Source organism: Danio aesculapii, chromosome 21 (genome assembly GCF_903798145.1).
Source record: "Danio aesculapii chromosome 21, fDanAes4.1, whole genome shotgun sequence".
Lineage (NCBI taxonomy): Eukaryota > Metazoa > Chordata > Actinopteri > Cypriniformes > Danionidae > Danio > Danio aesculapii.
In genome coordinates, this window is record NC_079455.1 from 20,663,840 (window position 1) to 20,682,333 (window position 18,494).

At 33.5% G+C, this 18,494-nt stretch overlaps 1 protein-coding gene across 1 annotated transcript in view; it reads right to left on the minus strand.

Annotated features, from left to right (window-relative positions):
- ddx10 (DEAD (Asp-Glu-Ala-Asp) box polypeptide 10) overlaps positions 1–18,494 on the minus strand; it is a 48,439-nt gene that overhangs the window by 14,851 nt on the left and 15,094 nt on the right. Inside the window, exons 13-16 of the mRNA XM_056446665.1 lie at positions 17,332–17,710; positions 13,644–13,763; positions 12,243–12,407; positions 5,256–5,312 (exon numbers count right to left, since the gene is read on the minus strand). Of these exons, the coding sequence (XP_056302640.1) occupies positions 5,256–5,312; positions 12,243–12,407; positions 13,644–13,763; positions 17,332–17,710 (721 nt within the window). The remainder of the gene's footprint in view (positions 1–5,255; positions 5,313–12,242; positions 12,408–13,643; positions 13,764–17,331; positions 17,711–18,494) is intronic.

Below are 18,494 nucleotides of genomic sequence, written 5' to 3' on the forward strand. Positions count from 1 at the left end.
AGCAATTCCAGCATTATGGATGTGACATTTGCATTAAAAACTCAAAACATACACTACTGGTCAAAAATTTGGGGTCAGTTTTAATAAAAAATTTTCATGGTTTATTACAGAAAATTATTATTTTCATCAAGACGGCATTTATAAAATGTAAAGAAATTTGTTAAATTGTTAAATATTTATTACAATTTTAAATACATACTTATTGTATGTAGCTTCAAATTAAATTATTACTGCAGTCATTATTGGTTTCATTACTATTACCAATAATATGATAATAATATTAACAGTAATAATAATAATAATAATAAAATAATTAATATTAGAGTGATTTCTGAAGACTGGAATGATGAAGATGAAAATTCATATTTAAAATCATCTTTATGCAATAAATTATTAAATTAAATAATAAGCTACTTTTGAACAGTTATTGTATAGTGCAATAACATTTCACAATTTTACAAGTTGTACTGTATTTTTTATAAAATAAATGCAGCCTTGGTGAGCAGGAGAAGATTATAAAACATTTAAAAGTCCTACTGACCCCAAACTTTTGCCCGGTAGAGTACATTCACATAGAACGTATTTGTTAACATTATATTAAAGTATCTAGTTATATTTTCCAAAACAGCTAACCACAGATTTAAAAGATATCAATCTGTAAACATTTTAGGATGCAAAAAACAAGCATGCGTTATGGATGTGACCAAAAAAGTTTGTGAGTTTACAGTATAAAATATACTTTGGTAAAATTCTGTGAATTAAACTGCACAACCTCTGTATGTCCACACATGTAGCGGAATGACAATAAAGCTCGACTCGACCTGATATATAAACCTAATGCAGCCTTGGTAAACATAAGCAAATGGATTAACATCTGAACAGCAGCACTTGTTCACTGTAAATAAACTATAATTTTGAATAAATATTTAAAAGATGAACAAATATTTACTTTTCTATAGAAAATTTTAAAAAGTATACTCCTGAATTACAAAATAATAAAATATTCCTAATAAATTAACCTTTTTTTTGGTTAGATGTCCTGTCCTATCCTAATATTAATAAATAAACAATCTGCTATTAACTGTTATGAAAAAAAAATATATATATATAATTTTAAGTTCACTAAACATACAGTGTATATACGAGTACAACCCTCAGAAATCTATCTTTTAAATTCATATTTTTTATATAATACCATATTTGTGCATATACATTAGATTAGTCAGTACTGAAGCCAAATCTGGAGCTTATCTAACAAAATAAATTACAATATCGGTCCAAAAACTATTACACACACATTTATATGTTATAGAAAAATATTAAATACAAATTTTAAAAAGAGGGAAAAAATCAAGAAGCACAAAAATCTAAAGGGTTAGGTGAAATTTTGAAGGTTGTAATTTATTCTTGCAATATTTTGCCTGAATTTATTTATATTTAATATTATAATTTAATATTATTTTTCAATTTCTTAATATGTTTGGTGACTAAAATATTACTTCAATATATATATCATTTAATAAATCTGTTTTGTTTAAATGCACCAAAATACAATGCCTATATTCACTGAGAAATGAATAAAGACATACATTTTCAAAACAGGCATTTTGATGAATTTGTCTTTAGCAAACAGATGGTGTTATATTAATGAATATCTCTGCAATGCCTGCCACCGATTGAGCATCAAGGCTCTGAAGGGTCCATCTATTTCATCAAGCGTCTCGAGAGAAGCAGCAAAAAAGTGAAACTGACAGGGAATGAAGCAGCACTGCTCTGTGTTACAGCATATGCTGTCAAATAATGATTCAACAACTCTCTACATTAATCTGGACCACGTGTAACGACGGACAGATCGACCACCATTTGGGCCATTAAAATCGAAGGAATGAGTGAATGCAAAAAGAGCGCTGAGAGTCATTGTTAGGGAGGTGATAAATAGTCTCGCGTTCCTGGACAGACGATGCATTGATCAGATGACAAACGAGAGGAGAGCAGCAGCTGCATTTCCATATGGATGCGCAGAGCTCAATCCCCCAGCGAGGACAGGCAGAGAGAGACGCGACTCATGACAGCTGCCATCCTGTGAATTATGGGCCGTCAGCGGGAGGGAAAGGCCAGAGACCAGGGCCATCTCTCCCCTATGACAGAAACTCCTCATTTCAAGTCAGATACAAGTTTATGAACCTTTGAAATCATTGAATCGTGCCCTGGTTTTTGATTTTGAAGGTCTCTAAAGTTTGGAGATCCTAAAGTCTCAATAATGTGACTAAATGGTCACATTTTTCAAACTTCTTGCCAGAATGAGTCAAATTTGTTGCATCATACTGGTGGAACTGTATATGAGAAATGTCAAATGTGCCAAAAGCGTAACAAAATAGCACTACTTTAAACTGCATGACTCACAAATAAATTATAAATAAATAAACAAGTCATTTCTAGCTTGATGCAGAGTTCTTTACTGTGGTACAGTAGTTTTCAACTGTTTTGGCGATGGAACCTACCTTATCCTATGGTCATTAAACCAAACTCAATTTTTTTCCATGTTCATAACCCTATTTTACTTAACAATTCCCTTTAACTGTCTGCTAACCAAATGGTTGACCATATTTTGACTGTATTAGATAACGACTGTTAAACAATGGCTTACACTACACAGCATTGTTGGTTTACAAAAAAAATAAAAAAATAAATCAAACAAACATAAACTACAATTGATTTTGGTTTTATTGTAAAAACAAACAAACAAGAAAACATGTTAAATGAGATTAAGAAATATTGTATGCCATACTTCAAAATATAAAGTTGATTTAGTACTCAAAAAAGTTTTATTTTGAATATTTTTTTTATAAATTGGTTTTACACTTCATATTTTCAGATTTTTCATAGTATATGTAATAATTCTGGTACTTTTATCATAAACCAACATATCTACCATTTGGTAGAGGTTGATATTTTTGAAAATTATGGGATGTGTTTTGCATTGATGCATTGAGTGTGTTAACTAGCGACAGTAGGAGTTAAGAAATACAATACAACATTTTTTTTTTGGTGGGGCAGTTAAAGGGATTTACATAAATTCAAGAAATATGACTAATGTTGGATAAACATTAATTACCTGTCCCAAACTAGTTTTCTTGATCGGCTAAAATTATTACAGTGGTATGAGCCAGCAGTTGAATGACGATAATTTATTTTGCTCTGTATTTATAATGTGATGTCAGACAGTATTTTACACACATGCTGAATTTGTATTTTTACCTGGCAAATTTTGACTCATACATCCTACACTACACTCACACTCTATCATAGTATCAAGGTTTTGATGGTGTATATACAAAACTTCTAAGTGCTCTGGTATGAGCTGAGGGAAATGTTTTTACCAGTTATCTGTTTAATAATCAGTTAAAGCTAATGTGGCTGTCACTTACAAAAAGAGAAAATAATCTTATTCATCATAAAACATTGTCTGTCATAAAGCACAGAGTTTGTGAAAGAAACAAACTTTGGGTGTGTGAGAACCACTTTGTCGTGACCATCACTGAAACTACATGTTTTTCCACTTTCTTCATATCTCCCAACTTAAATTAAACAACTCCAGGATTCTGTCTGAAATGGCATTTAGGAGAATGTGTCCGTGCCTGATATAACAGCGTAAACATCTTTCAAACACATCTTTCAAAAACATTGCATGCATTGCAAGTCATGTATCACAAAAACCCCACTCAGTTTTAGGTCACAAATCTTCAGATGAGAAGCACTGCTCTAAGACAACTCACAAAAATATCTGTAATGTAAACTAGTTTAAAGCCAAATGAAACGGCAACAACGTGCTCAACACAGCATAAAACAGGAAGAACTCTGTTCCACAATGTTCCAGTTCTATCTCCAAACCACCAATAATTACTATAACTTTAGTGTAGTATCTAAAGAATATTGTAAAAATATTGTATTGGGAAACAACATGTTTTTTCAGCATGTCAACATCAGGGGTGTAACGGATCACAGTTGATCTGTGATTCATATGGATTACAACCAATGGTTCGGAACATACATTTCCCACGGATTAATACACTTTTTTACTGGTAAATAATTAATCCTAAATTTGTAACGATCACAAAGAGATTGCCTCTCGCATAATTCAAATCACATGTATGAAAGCATTTAGGCTTTCCTGTAAAAATATAATGACGACAGAACGTTGTGGTGGGCTATTCATGATATGGTGGGTTTTATTGAAGGTGTTTTCTGTCACTATTTGTTTAGCCTGCATTAACGCATTCAGTGTAAGCTGCACGATTAATTATTAAAAGATCAGGATCTCAACACCCACACAACATAAAAAATAAATGATGGTGATTTGCATATGTTTATTAAACTCTCCAATCGCTGCATTCAAATCTGTGTTTGAAAAATGCTAAACTTAAAAAAGAGATTCTTAGTCTTTTGAGTTAGTTATGAAGTTACAAACAGTGAAATAACACAGAAGAACTGGAGATTAAAATCACCATCATATGCATTTAACGACAATCAAAAACTAAAGCTGTAGACAGCAATTACATTATTTAACCAATTGGTGGCGATAACCAGCCATCAAAAATATGCCACTGAATAATTCTGCAAAAATGATCATCTAGCAATGAAAAATGAAGTTTTATGAATGAATAACTGAATTGTTTATTGAAAATGAGAATAAAAATAAATATGGGCTGTACAAATTACAAAGTTAGATTTCTACATTTAGCGCTTCAGCAACAGTAGTATTGAATTTTCACAGTACTGAATATTTTACTATTTATTTTTATTCAGCTGATTATTTCTTCATTTTATTTTTAATAAAAATCACAGGTTCTAAGTTTTGTTTGTTAAAACCAAAAGTGACTTGCAGTGCTGTTTTTGTAATAAATGGAAAGCAAATTACATTGGTCTCCTCCCCTTTTTGGCTGATCCGAAAAATGGTCTGATCCGTGACTAAAAAACCATAATGTGATCCGAACCGTGAGATTAGTGATCCGTTACACCACTTTCCATAATAGTACAGTGATTGACCCAAGCAATTTTGTTCAGTTATGACTTGTTTGTTATGGCAGTTGTGAATCTGTTCTGATTTTGGCTAAAATAAATTGTGCACTTTAATCCTTGAATGTTGGCACATGCAGCTACACACTGCATGAACCGTAATATCTGAAAAAGCATAATGGGGCACTTTACTATCCTGCTACTTGTTACAACCATTGAAATGACTTTGAGCTGCGTACCTCTTTATGCTGTTTGCTTGCTTCCCTTCGAGCTGCTTTCTCCTTCAGTCTTTTCTCCTGTTTAAAATGAGAGAGAGAGAAAAACGAAACAGACTTACTTAGATTTGGTCACTGTGCAATCACATAAACATGTCAAAGAGCAAAGGTTTGAAATGATTACACAGACTCATAGGGGAAAATTACATTTTTACTTTAAAGCTCTGCATTTCTTCTGGAGAGAGAATGAATAGGTGATGTTTGTCACACTTTTCAATATAAAGGGCGTCTGGACTGCCAGACACAACTATCCACATTACGAGTGACTCAAAGATGTCTGGGAGACAGGAATTATGAGGAGGCTGCAGGCTGAATGGAAATCAGTGAGCTGAGAGCGTGATAAAACCAATGTCAAGTGCATTTCATTGGCTTTTCATTACTTTCCAAATGTCAAATGATGCTAAATGTGGAAAGAGATCCATCAGTTCACATGGAAACGTCATTGAACAAACATCAGTGGCACAGAGGCAAAATTAAATGTGGTTTAATATACTGGATGCAATTTTCAGGTTACCAGTTTTAAGATGAAGATCATTAGTTAAATCACTGTTATTATATGATCATACTGACAGGTTCAAGAAAAAAAATGCCTGTTTTTCACGCATTTTTGGTTGCTTTTAGAAATAAAAAGTAATTAGGAAAATTAAGAAACATTTGACCTGTTTGTTTAAAATCATAAAAAAATATTGCTGTTATTTTATACATTTCCACGTTACTCACAAGATATCTCCAAGGTGAATAATCAATAACAGAATTGTAATTAATTCAAATTTTAATTCTTTAAGACAGGGACTTGTTAACACTTACAAGTACTTTACAGTAATAGTTCACCCAAAAATTAAAATGATTTACTCTCCCTCAAGTTATTCCAACCCTTTTTGAGTTTCTTTATTCTGTTAAATAAAAAGAAGATATTTTGAAGAAAACTGAGAACATAACCATTAAAGAGCCCCTATTATGTATTAAAAAAGGGTCATATTTTGGTTTTGGGGGTCTCCAACAACAGGCTGATATGCATGCAAGGTCAAAAAACGCTTTCATTGTCTTATAATATGCATTTATTTTTAACTAATTATCCCAACGACTCCCATATGATTCATTTAGGGACTCATTTGTTCACAAATCCCTCCTTAGCGCGATGCTAATCTGCACTGATTGGTCTGATGACCCAGTCTGATGTGATTGGTTGACTGCGTTCAGCGTGAAACAAAAAGAAATGGCCACCATGGCTTATCAACAATTTTGAAGTAGTCAGTGCAGAGTGTATGTGTGAGCCCAATGCAGAAGTGCATCAAAGGAATGCAGTTTAACACAAGCATATTGCTCTATACTTAACCATAAGTAAAACAGTGACACACATTCAGTATTAATCCACTGGTGGCAAAAGTTGAACTATTTTGAAACTTGATCGCCGCACGTGTGACAGTGGGTATAGCACTGACAAACGGCAGTGAATCGCAAGCTCACAAACGCATTTAAATTCGTAAACAAAGTGGCACGTGTCACATTTTTAATGTGGGTTAAGAAGCAATATGAGAATATAAAGGGTTAACCAGATACAGTACAAGTGGTTACAAGTAACAAAACACAATTAAATTCATAATTTGCAAGCTAGAGAAAACAAGGAGGCAACCATTTTAATTGCACTTAAGTTACTCACACTTGTAAAATGGAGGAAGGAACTGATCCATGAACTGTGTACTGTAAAGTTCCTATCAAGCTCTGACAAAGTCCCATACATAAATAGTTTTTCTGATCCTTCCTTTAACAAAAAGCTGATGAATCCCCCATTGTGAGCATGTAGATTGCAGAAGCACTTTTCAGAAAAATGACGGGAACACAGCACAAGGCTGGGGCTACAATGCGGAGGCATTTTTCCAAAAATAAACTTCAACCACTGACTCTTCACAGCCTCATCTTTGGGTAGGGAAAATAACACTAACTTTCTCTCACACTTCAGAGCAAAGTGTCTATGCGACTTGATTCAACTGGGATCTGCTACAGTGTTTGTCTTCCTTTTTTTCTTTCTACAGTGTTTGAGGGAGGGGTTGGGGGAATTTTCCCAAGTCTGTGTGCACAACAATTGGGCAGGGCTTGAGTTCCATATCGACATCACGCCGACACAGCTAAAGACTCGTTACCCCAATGATTTATTTAAACCACTGTGAGTCGACTCTTTTATAAATAAATCAGTAGTTTTAAACACGGTGTTCTTTCAGATTTAAGCCTTAGCTGGATATTTCACTTAACTTAGAGTTGTTACACACTGCATGGAAGGTCATTTTCAAAAACCCATAATAGGGGCTCAATAACTTCCATAGTAGGAAAAACGAATGCTATGAAAAAAAAAAATCAATGGATGCAGGTTTCCAACATTCTTCAAAATATCTTCTTTTATGTTTAACAGAAGAAAGTCAAACAAATCTGGAACAAATTAAAGGCGAGTAAATGCTCTCAGAATTTTCATAGATTTTGGTAAACTAACCCTTTAAGTGTCACATTTATTTATCTTCGACAAGCCTAAAGCAGTGAAAGTACCAGCACAAAAACACACTCAGCAAAAAAAAAAAGCTCACTCCTAAAGCACTATTGATGTCTAACACCATAAACTCTATAAATAGTTTAGCATGCTCCCACAGATCCACAAGAACACATGGATCTATAAAAAATTTATATTTTTCATTAGAAAATTGCACAGATGCACAGTTAATGAGAGTAATAATGGTGTTCGGCCAAACAATTCTTCTAGGGTACCTACAGTAAATCTTGGTAAATCAAGCGTTTCTGTGAAGCCTTGGGTAAAAAATATGGGTGTTATATTTGATGATGACTTGAGATTTAATAAACAGATAAATGCAGAGGTCAAATCCTGCTATTTGTAGCTTTGACTCTTAAAAACAGTCCAACCTATTCTATCTAGAAAAACTTAGAAAAATAATTAATGCTTTTATTACCTCTAGGTTGGACTAGTGCACCACCTTATATTTTGTAATTAGTCAGACAACTCTATCCCATTTACAATTAGTTCAAAATGCTGCTGCAAGGCTATTAACTGGTACCAAAAAACATGGCCATCACACCAGTCTTACATTTTTTGCAATGATTGGCTGTGCATAATCGTGTCATTTAAAAAAATTCTTCTCTCGGTTTTTAAATCACTAAACGTCTTGGCCCCTTCTGATCTGTCAGATCTGTTGACTGAACATCAGCCTGGTCTATCTCTTCGGTCATCAAACCAGAGATTATTATGCATCCCTAAGTCGAGGCTGAAATGCAGGGGTGACCATGCTTTCGCAGTAGCGGGTCCTAGATTGTGAAATGCTCTGTATTAGATCTATATAATCTCTGTCTGTTTTTAAACAGGGTTTCTGCAGGTTTCATCAAGTCCAATTTAAGACTTTTTAATACCTTTTTATAACCATTATAGATGAAATTTAAGACTTACAAAATGGCTAAACACTGAGGATTTTTGATTATGGCCAAGTTGGGCCAATGGGATTTTTTTTTCAAATGTAGTTATTTACTCTAGTTATTACAACACTAGTTGTATACACTTTTTTGAACATAAATGTTTTGTTGTTTTTAATGACAAGTTTAACATTGTTAAAAGTATATTGCAGAGAAAATTACATGATTAATCAAAAATATATACAGTATTTGTTGGTTTTTGGTCCAAATGAATTAAATTAATGTGTTTCTGTTATAAAACCTTAAGTTTCATGTCTATTTTTTAACACTCCCCCTTACTTCAGTAAATAGTTTTTATATAAATAGAAAATCATCAAAAGGGATATGTTGCTCTGTAATTGTGTAAATGTTTTTAGTTTATGGGTTTTAATTAGAAGAATTTGCTCTTTGTAAAAAAAAAAAACTTATAAATTATAAAATATTATAAAATATTATATATATATATATATATATATATATATATATATATATATATATATATATATATATATATATATATATATATATATATATATATATATATATATATATATATATATATATATATATATATTTAGATGGATTGTTGATGATTGGATGGATCTCAGCCCGATTTGGTAGCTTTACTTGGACAGAGGAAATTTAAGTACTGTTAAAAAATATTTAAGACCTACAACACAACATTTCAGTGAATTTAAGACATTTTAAGGACTTTTAAGACCCCGAGGTTGAAAACTTACCTTTTTGATTTCGCATTTTATCAGTAAGAATTATTTTAGCTACTATTTTAAATATTTGTGATCTGTATTGTGCAGCACACTGGTTCACATTTGGTTGTGTTCAATAGTGCTATATAAAATTGACATTGACAGACTTGACAATATCTCTTATACTGTATATACAGAAGACTCTTATAAGTCTCAATACAAAGCCTACCTTTAAAAGTAGTTACATTTTACTGACACAACTGGATCACATAAAGTTGCTGACTTGGCACACGTCATACAGTAAATGCAGCAAAAATACATCAGCGGGTTTAAATGAATAAATAAATAAATTCTATGTTGTTCCTGATGTTAGTCTTTACCTTTCTCAGGGTTGAGCTTTAAATGCTGCTCTGCTGGAGTAATAAAGACTCCATAAGAGAAAGTGAAAGACATAGGCAGCAGCGTGTCTGATTAATGAGCATCTGCACGTATCTGATGGATTACTGAGGAGCAGCCTCTCAAAGTCTCTGACAGCCCAAAATACAAAATCTAAATGGATTAGGATGGTTAGGCTTTTCACAGGAACTTTCACAGACACCAGACAATGCTTTCTGCCTTGTATCTATCAGAGAGAAATGAAAGAAGAAAAATAGCTTTCACTGTGTGTCAGTCTGGATGTTACTACTTGACAGAACTGGCAGGAGAAACTGCTAGAAGAGGCACCAGCATGTTTTTATTGAAGCTTCAGTTGGCGGAGAGGAGAAAGATGTCATATTACTATCCTGGGTTAACAGGGACAGTAACTCTCTTTACAAAAAAAAAACAAAAAAAACATAAGATACATGAAGGACCAAACTTTTGGACTGACAGACTGTGAATTAAGTATTCAAATAGTCTTAATTCCAACACTTCATATATATTTTAAGTGAAATAAAAATTTAAATTTGAAAAAGTCTACAGCAATGGTATTGATTGGGGAAAAATGTCCATAGCATAATAGAACAGTGCCTGAATAGGTGTTTGCCAATACACTGCCTGACAAAAGTGTTGTCGTTGATCTCAGTTGTAAGAGCAACAAATAATAATTTGACCTCTAGTTGATCATTTGGAAAAGTTTCAGCAGGCAGACTTTTCCTATGAATTATCTGTTGAACTGCATCCCAAGCATCACAAATACTGCAGAAGACCTATTGGAACCCACATGGACTCAAGATTCTCACAGAAATCAGTCAAGTTTGGTGAGGTAAAAGTCATGGTTTGGGGTTACATTCAGTATGAGAGCATGCAAGAGATCTGCAGAGTGGATGGCAACATCAACAGTACCTCAAGACATTTGTGCTGCCCAATACATTACAAACCACATGAGAGGGCAAATTCTTCAGCAGGATAGCGCTACTCATACTTCTTACTCCACATCAAAGTTCCTGAAAGCAAAGAATTTCAAGGTGCTCCAGGATTGGCCAGCCCAGTCACCAGACATGAACATTATTGAGCATGTCTAGGGTAAGATGAAGGAGGAGGCATTGAAAATGAATACAAAGAATCTTGATGAACGCTGAGAGTCCTGCAAGAACGCTTTATTTGCCATTCCAGATGACTTTATTAATAAGTTATTTGAGTCATTGCAGAGATGTATGAATGCAGTCGTCTGGCCTTCGCCTTTCATATAAGCCACTTCTGACAACCAATGATCAACTAGAAGTCAAGTTATTATTTGTTGTTCCTAAAACTTGGATAGGCGACAAGACTTTCGTCAGGTAGTGTACATTGACTAAATTGCAGATAGACTCCATTTAAATGGTTAAAGTTTAGTAATCATTAACTGGATAAAAAATATCTATTTAATTTTTATCAAATTCATGCAATTATATTTTTAGAAACATATCAAATGTTTTTTATTGTTTTTTATTCTGTTCAAATTAAAATTTGGAAGTAAAATTGTGAGATAATTTATCTTTATGCTTCAATATTTTTATATGACATTTCTTTAGTAAGCATTTTTTTATATAATGATTATCATAAACATAATTATATAATAATTGATTGTATTTTACATTTACCTATAAAATTTTATTTAATAATGATTTTTAAAATTGAATTAGAAAAGTTTTCGAAACATAGCCAAGCGGTAAGCAAACATGCAGAGTCATTGAGCAGCATCGGTTCATATCCTCTCTCCACTGCAAAACAACTAAAAAGCGAATAAAAACTAACTTTAGGTTTTAACAATAAGGCAAATGGACCATTAAGCAGTGTCTAAAAAAACATGGTGCTCATCTGCACCGGGTCTAGTTATAGAAATAGATCCCAATATTTCTGTGCTTCTCATTGAGCTACACACTCCCAGTAATCGATCTCCAAAAAAAAAAACAATTCTGCATGAGACAAACTCAGGATGTACTTCACCTTATTTGCCTCTCAACAAGAAAACAGTCTAAACTGGTACATCATGCTGTTTTTTTGCCGGAGAACAATCCTTTAAAGTCTTGTCCAATACTACTGTACAAGATCTAAAGTAATAAGTCAGAAGCCCAATCTCATGCACGGATGCCTGGAGCTTGAAGCCAGGCCGCCTGCACAGGCATCTCAGATATTTCGATCTGCCCAAACCTGCAAGAGCTGCAAGAGAGTGTCTTTCCATTGCCCATCGCCCTCAGCTCCTTGTATATTACTTTAATCAGAGTACCTGGAGCTGAACACCATCAATCAAAAGGCTTTTTTGTATCATTTTATTTAAAGAGGAGCTGCATGGACTTGGCATGAACCAGGAGGATGAAAAATATGAAGGAAGCCTTACCCTGTGTTTCTCCTTGATTTTACGACGGTACTCCATCTTGTCGAATGCCTGGTCTTCTCTGCGGAGCTGCTCTTTGGCTGCTTCTACATTGATGCCAGACGTCTCCACATCCTCCTCCTCATCTGGTACCATAGTCCTTTGCAGAGGAGGCCACTGCTGCACCACCTGCACACATCAATCACAGTTTAAAAACAATGCTTTGGTTAAAAATAATAATAAATTAAACACAAAAGACTAATTCCAGACTCTAATATTTCTAAACTTTACATCTGGCATACATAGCAATGTGTTAAAACAAGCTACATATTTTATTAAAACATGCTAATAATACGATAAAGACAAGCTAGCAATGCATCAAACATGCAAACTGTTATGTAAAACCCTTTAACAGTGCTAAATCATAAGTATAAATATTTGAGTAATATTGTAAAACATCCTTGAGTGTGCCAAGTCATGGTAACAGTGTTAAATGACACTAGAAATGCTAGAAATGTAATAGAACAGTATTTAACACTATGTATGACAAATATACAGCAATGTGCTAAAACATGCTGGTGAGAATTGGTGCTACAAATGTTTTAACATGTTTAACAGTGCTAAAACATGCAAATAATGTTTTAACAAAATACTATAACATGCTAACAGTGTTAAATCAAACAAAAAACATGCCAGCAACATGTTGTAATAGGCGAGCAATATTACATTATGCTACACACATGCTAGTAATGTGCTAAAACATGACAAACTATGTAAGAAAAGTGTAAAAACATGCACCATTGTGTTAAATTATGGTATCAGCAATAAAATCACACTAAAAGTGTAACCAATGATTTAAAACATGCTGTCAATTAGCAAAGTTATGATAAAAACATGTCAGAAACATGCTACATGTGTGTTTCTTTATCAGTAATAAAGGTATTTCTTAAATTGAAATTTAAACATCATCTGAACACTGAATGAATACGATTTCCATTGATTTACACTTCATAAGGATAGAACAATACTTGACCAAAATACAACTATTTGACTATCTGGAATTTGAGGTTTAAAAAAAATAAATAAATAAAAATAAGTCACCTTTAAAAGTTGTTCACATAAATTTCTTAACAATGGATTCAACTAATAAAAAAACATATAAAGAAATGTCTAAAATATGAAAATCTCCATTAAATATATAAAGCCTTTTCTAAAATATGAAATTATTAGCGAATAGTCCAATATTTTTTTTAATTTTGACTCCTACAATGTATAATGTATAGCTATTTCTACAAATATACCCGTGCAACTTAATACTGGTTTTGTGATCCATGGTCACAAATTACGTGCAAATTTCACTCTGTAGTTTAAACAATTCTTCTTTTAAATGACTGCTAGTAACGTTTGAGTTCTGATAATACAAACCTTTCCGTCTTCAGTGAAGACCTTCTTGGTGTTAACCTTGAGGTTTCTCTTCTGTATTTTCTTGGCATCTTTGAACTTGGACTCCTTTTGTTTCCTATTCTTGGCATCAGCATCTGCGTCCTAAAGGAGGAAAAAGAGTGTTTTACATAACCAGTCGTAATCATAGAAGCTGTCATTTTTAACTCCCCAGGGGCCAAGATTAAAAACACTGCACACAGCGAATTCATAAAGCAGCTCTGAACAGTTCATTCAATCCCTTCATTTATCCAGGACATGGAAACACCCAACACAACTCCATGTTATTACTTTCTTCTTTACAGTCATTACAGCTGAGTGCTGATGAGATGTGAAAAGGTTCAGATCTTCAGAGAGAGAACACTTTCCACTTGAATACACTACAAACTTGAAAGAGTAGCTGCTCATCTACACTTTAACAGCTGTGTGCTGCCAGTCTCACCTTAATACAGTCTTCAACATAAACACATAACAATATAACAAGCTGGCAACCCAGTTAAGTAAAACCTAGGGCACTATCACACACCTGGCGCAATAAGACGCAAGACGTGTTTGGCGTGATTTCTTGCTATTTTCAGACCAGCTCAATCCTAATTTTCACAATTTGCACCATGTTGAATAAATAGCAAATCCATTTGCGCCACTTCGTGGTTTCATGTTTGTTCCGGTCTAAAAAGGAGGTGTGTTAAGGCACATTGTTGGCGTGTTGCTATTTTGAGGAACTGAAACAGACCACGCCATTGACCAACTATAAGCTAGTCTAAAGTCCAGTAGAGAGTGCGTTAGTTATGCGCCTATGCGGTACAAATGCTTACACATTGCTTAATACACACAAGATGTACAGCAATACACAAATATCTTTACATATGATTTTTTTCATATGTAAGGATTAAAATGTTACAAAAATGATTATTTTCTACATAAATATAAAAAACACTTTTTTCAGTTTATTTATGACAATTTGCATTTGTATAATGTTATTATTATTATTATGAGTATTATATATTATATGCATATTTATATTTGTTTTGTTTGAATTAAAACAAGTTTAGATTTGTCAACCAGTCGGGTTTTGGAGATGTATGATCATATGGGGCATAAGAATAAGACGTGTGTTTGGATTTAACTCAGTTTTTTGACCACACTTCCTTATTATTGTTCATTCATTCATTTGCTGAAAATTAAAACTGAAATTAGAAATAAGTCTTGAAACAAATCTTTGAACTTAAAGGAAAATAAATATGTAGTCTAATGGAAGTCTTCAGTGGAGTGTGTACAACAAGGTTTCCTTACTCCACAAAAGTAAAGAGTAAAAGTAAAGAGAAAGTAAATAGGCCAAATGGAGGAGGCTCATTCTTTATCCTCGCGCTGCAGATGGTCTGTTTAACTGTTTTCTCGCTAGTGAAGCGTTCAGTTTTTCCAATTACAAAGTCCGCCATGTAAATAGCAAATGCGCCATGGTGCAATGTAACTGACTCTTAAAGGGAACGTGAGATGGGACTCTGATTGGTTTAATGAACGCTATGCTCAAAACACACCCATAACTCATTAAGACAATAAGCACAACCCTGTTAGACCATGCATCAGGGCACAAAGTCTAATTTTCCATCCTTAAAACAGCAAAAGTAGATTTGGACACGCACTTAATGCTTTTGCGCCCTGTGCTTTAGACTTTGCGTCAATTTCGTTAAAATAGAGACCCTAATCATGCTTTGAATAATTCATATATTATGTTTCTTAAAATAATCAGGTTCCTTATAGGTCTGTTGTTCAATAACACCTCTCAAAAGGACTTCATTTGTTAACATTAGTTAACAAATGTCAAATGTTACTAATATTAAAAGATCTAAACAGACCCTTAAAATTATTGTACAAAATGTAATAATCCTAAGTGCTGTTAATGTCTTAGTTAATAACACTTTCTAATGAAACCTAGTTTTCACAGGTGGTCTCCCATCCTGGTAGTGAACAGCCTCAACACTTACTTTAAATAGCAATGCTTTATAACAGCAATCTTGCAGAATTAAAAACACTTAATCTTAAAAACCTTACTGAACCTAAACTTTTAAATTATTTTCGCTAATAAATAATAATAATACAACTATATGAACACAACTTACAGCACGCATTTTGTATGGAATTTATTTTCATCTGAAGTTTACAAACATAAATACTGTAGATACAGTTGAAGTCAGAATTATTAGCCCCCCTCTTTATTTTTTTTTTCCCAATTGCTGTTTAACGAAGAGAAGATTTTTAAACACATTTCTAAACATAATAGTTTTAATAACTCATTTCTAATAACTGATTTATTTAATATTTGCCATAATGACAGTAAATAATATTTGACTAGATATTTTTCAAGACACTTCTATACAGCTTCAAGTGACATTTAAAGACTTAACTAGGTTAATTAGGTCAACTAGGCAGGTTAGGGTAATTAGGCAAGCTATTGTATAACAATGGTTTGTTCTGTAAACTATTGAAAAATACAATTGCTTAAAGGGGCTAATAATTTTGACCTCAAATTGTTCATAAAAAATTAAAAACTGCTTTTATTCTAGTCGAAATAAAACAATAATTTCCTTGCTCTGTTAAACATCATTTGGGAAATATTTAAAAAAGTTTAAAAAAATCAATGGGGGCTAATAATTCTGACTTCAACTGTACATTATATAAAATTTATTTTATTTTACTTTTATTTTTACTTATATTATTTCTAAAAAAATGTATTTACTAACATCAACGAATAATGAACAACATTTATTTTAGTATTTAAACATCTTTGCTAAAGTTTGATAATAAAAACAAAGATGCTAATCATAAGTTAATTTTAACTCACAGTTCATTAACTAATATTAACAAGCATGAATTTGGATTTTAATAATGCTTCAGTAAATGTTAAACTATGTAATAATAAATGTTGTACAAGTATACTTTTTATTAGTTCATGTTAGTAAATACATGAACTAACATTACTCATTGAAACCTTATTGCAGTACTTGATTGTGGAGCCTCAAGACAAATCAGGCAATGTTGACATGACTCACAGGTCCGCGTCTCTCATAAACCTGCCAGGTCTGCACAAGAGTCATGCTAACTGTGTCTCAAAGGCATATTGAAAGAAGTGTTATATATTTCAGCACATACTGGTATCTGCAGGCCTGCTGAAACTACATGCTGTGTGTGCAAAGTGCAGACGCCCTCTTGAATCACAATGCAAGGGGGCACATAAGCAGAGATGTTCAAAAGAGTATTCAAGATTACTGAAAGTGTCATGTTAAAAATCCCCTACAGCACACCTATCCAAACAGGACAGAAAATAGCCTATCACCTTTAAATAGTGATGTACTGATCATTTTTTACACATTAGTATAAAATAAGAAGGCAGGTAATGACCTCCATCTTGCATTACAAAATATGCGTGCACGAATGTCCTGCTAATGTTTAAAAGAAGCGTAAGATATATTTAGATGCTTCTAAACTGTAAAACATAATGTTTTGTAGCCAAATGTGTGTGAATATTTCCTTTAAATGAATTGTTGTCTATTTCATGCAGCTTACTGGGCATTTTCAGTCCACTGAAATGGAAGTTATATGCTTCTAATGGTTGTGTGCTTAAAGTGTGAAAGGTTGATTAACCGTAACGACACCAGATGTGTTGTTTATTTACCTCCTCATCCTGGATCTCTTCTTTGACATTGAACACATCTTTACGCTTGACTGTTAGCAGGTCCACTTCTTTCTGGTCATCATCATCCTCTTCATTAAAGCCAAAGAGTAGCGAAACAGGCTTTAATGAATCCTGGTCCTTAATATCTTCGTCATCATCATCCCCTTCATCATCGTCATCATCATCATCATCTTCCTCTTCTTCAGATTGTGAGGGTTCAGATTTGGTCTTCTGTTGTTTGAGTTGAGCTGTGAAACTCTGCAGCTCATCTCCAGACTGATGTCCTGCAGTGCTGCTGTCGTCCTGTGCTGCTGTGCTCCTCTGCTGCTGGGCCTTTAGGAGGAAACGGACCCGTGGTGCCACCGCCAAGCCCAGAGACCTGTAATAACACAAGTCAGCTTAAACTGTGGAAAAACAAGCATTTCACACTTGTTTTTTGATTTTATTTTTATCCCAATTCATATTAGATGGACTTAACCACTATGCACTTGTATCTAAAAAAAATACAATGGGATATGGGTAGATATGATTAGGGAGAGGTTTGGTGGTAAGGGTGGTTAGGTATAAGAGATGGTGTAATTATAAATGTAACCACAGAAATTAACTACAGATGTAATTATTTGTTGGTACTAAATCGTAAGTACAATGTTAAAACATGTTTTGACCATATAAAAACATTGAAAAAAATGATTAACTTCAGTGTAAGTACATATTAATGTCACCTTATGTAAAGTGCCATCAAAAAAACTTTAGATATGGTTATTAATATGACTCCTGAAAACACACACATGCATGACCCCCCCCCCCCCCTCCCCCCAGAGCTGCCTTAGACACAATCCCAATTCTACCCCTTAGTCCTTCCCCTTAGCCCTACCCCTCATTTTGCATGTTCCCATGAATTCCCAAGATTTTTCAGGATCACACTCGAAACCAAGGGGTAACCAAGGGGTAAGAAAATTTCCCAGAATACACCAGCCACAAGGGTAGCATAGTTGCACCAGGAAGTAAGGAGATCCACAAATGAGTATTTTTTTTGTCATTATTACGAATTTTTACAACAAACACGTTTTAATAAATTCAATATATTATATTGGTACTAATGGGCATAAAGTGTGCCAAGAAAATATCCTACACACCATTACACCACCACTACCAGCCTGAAC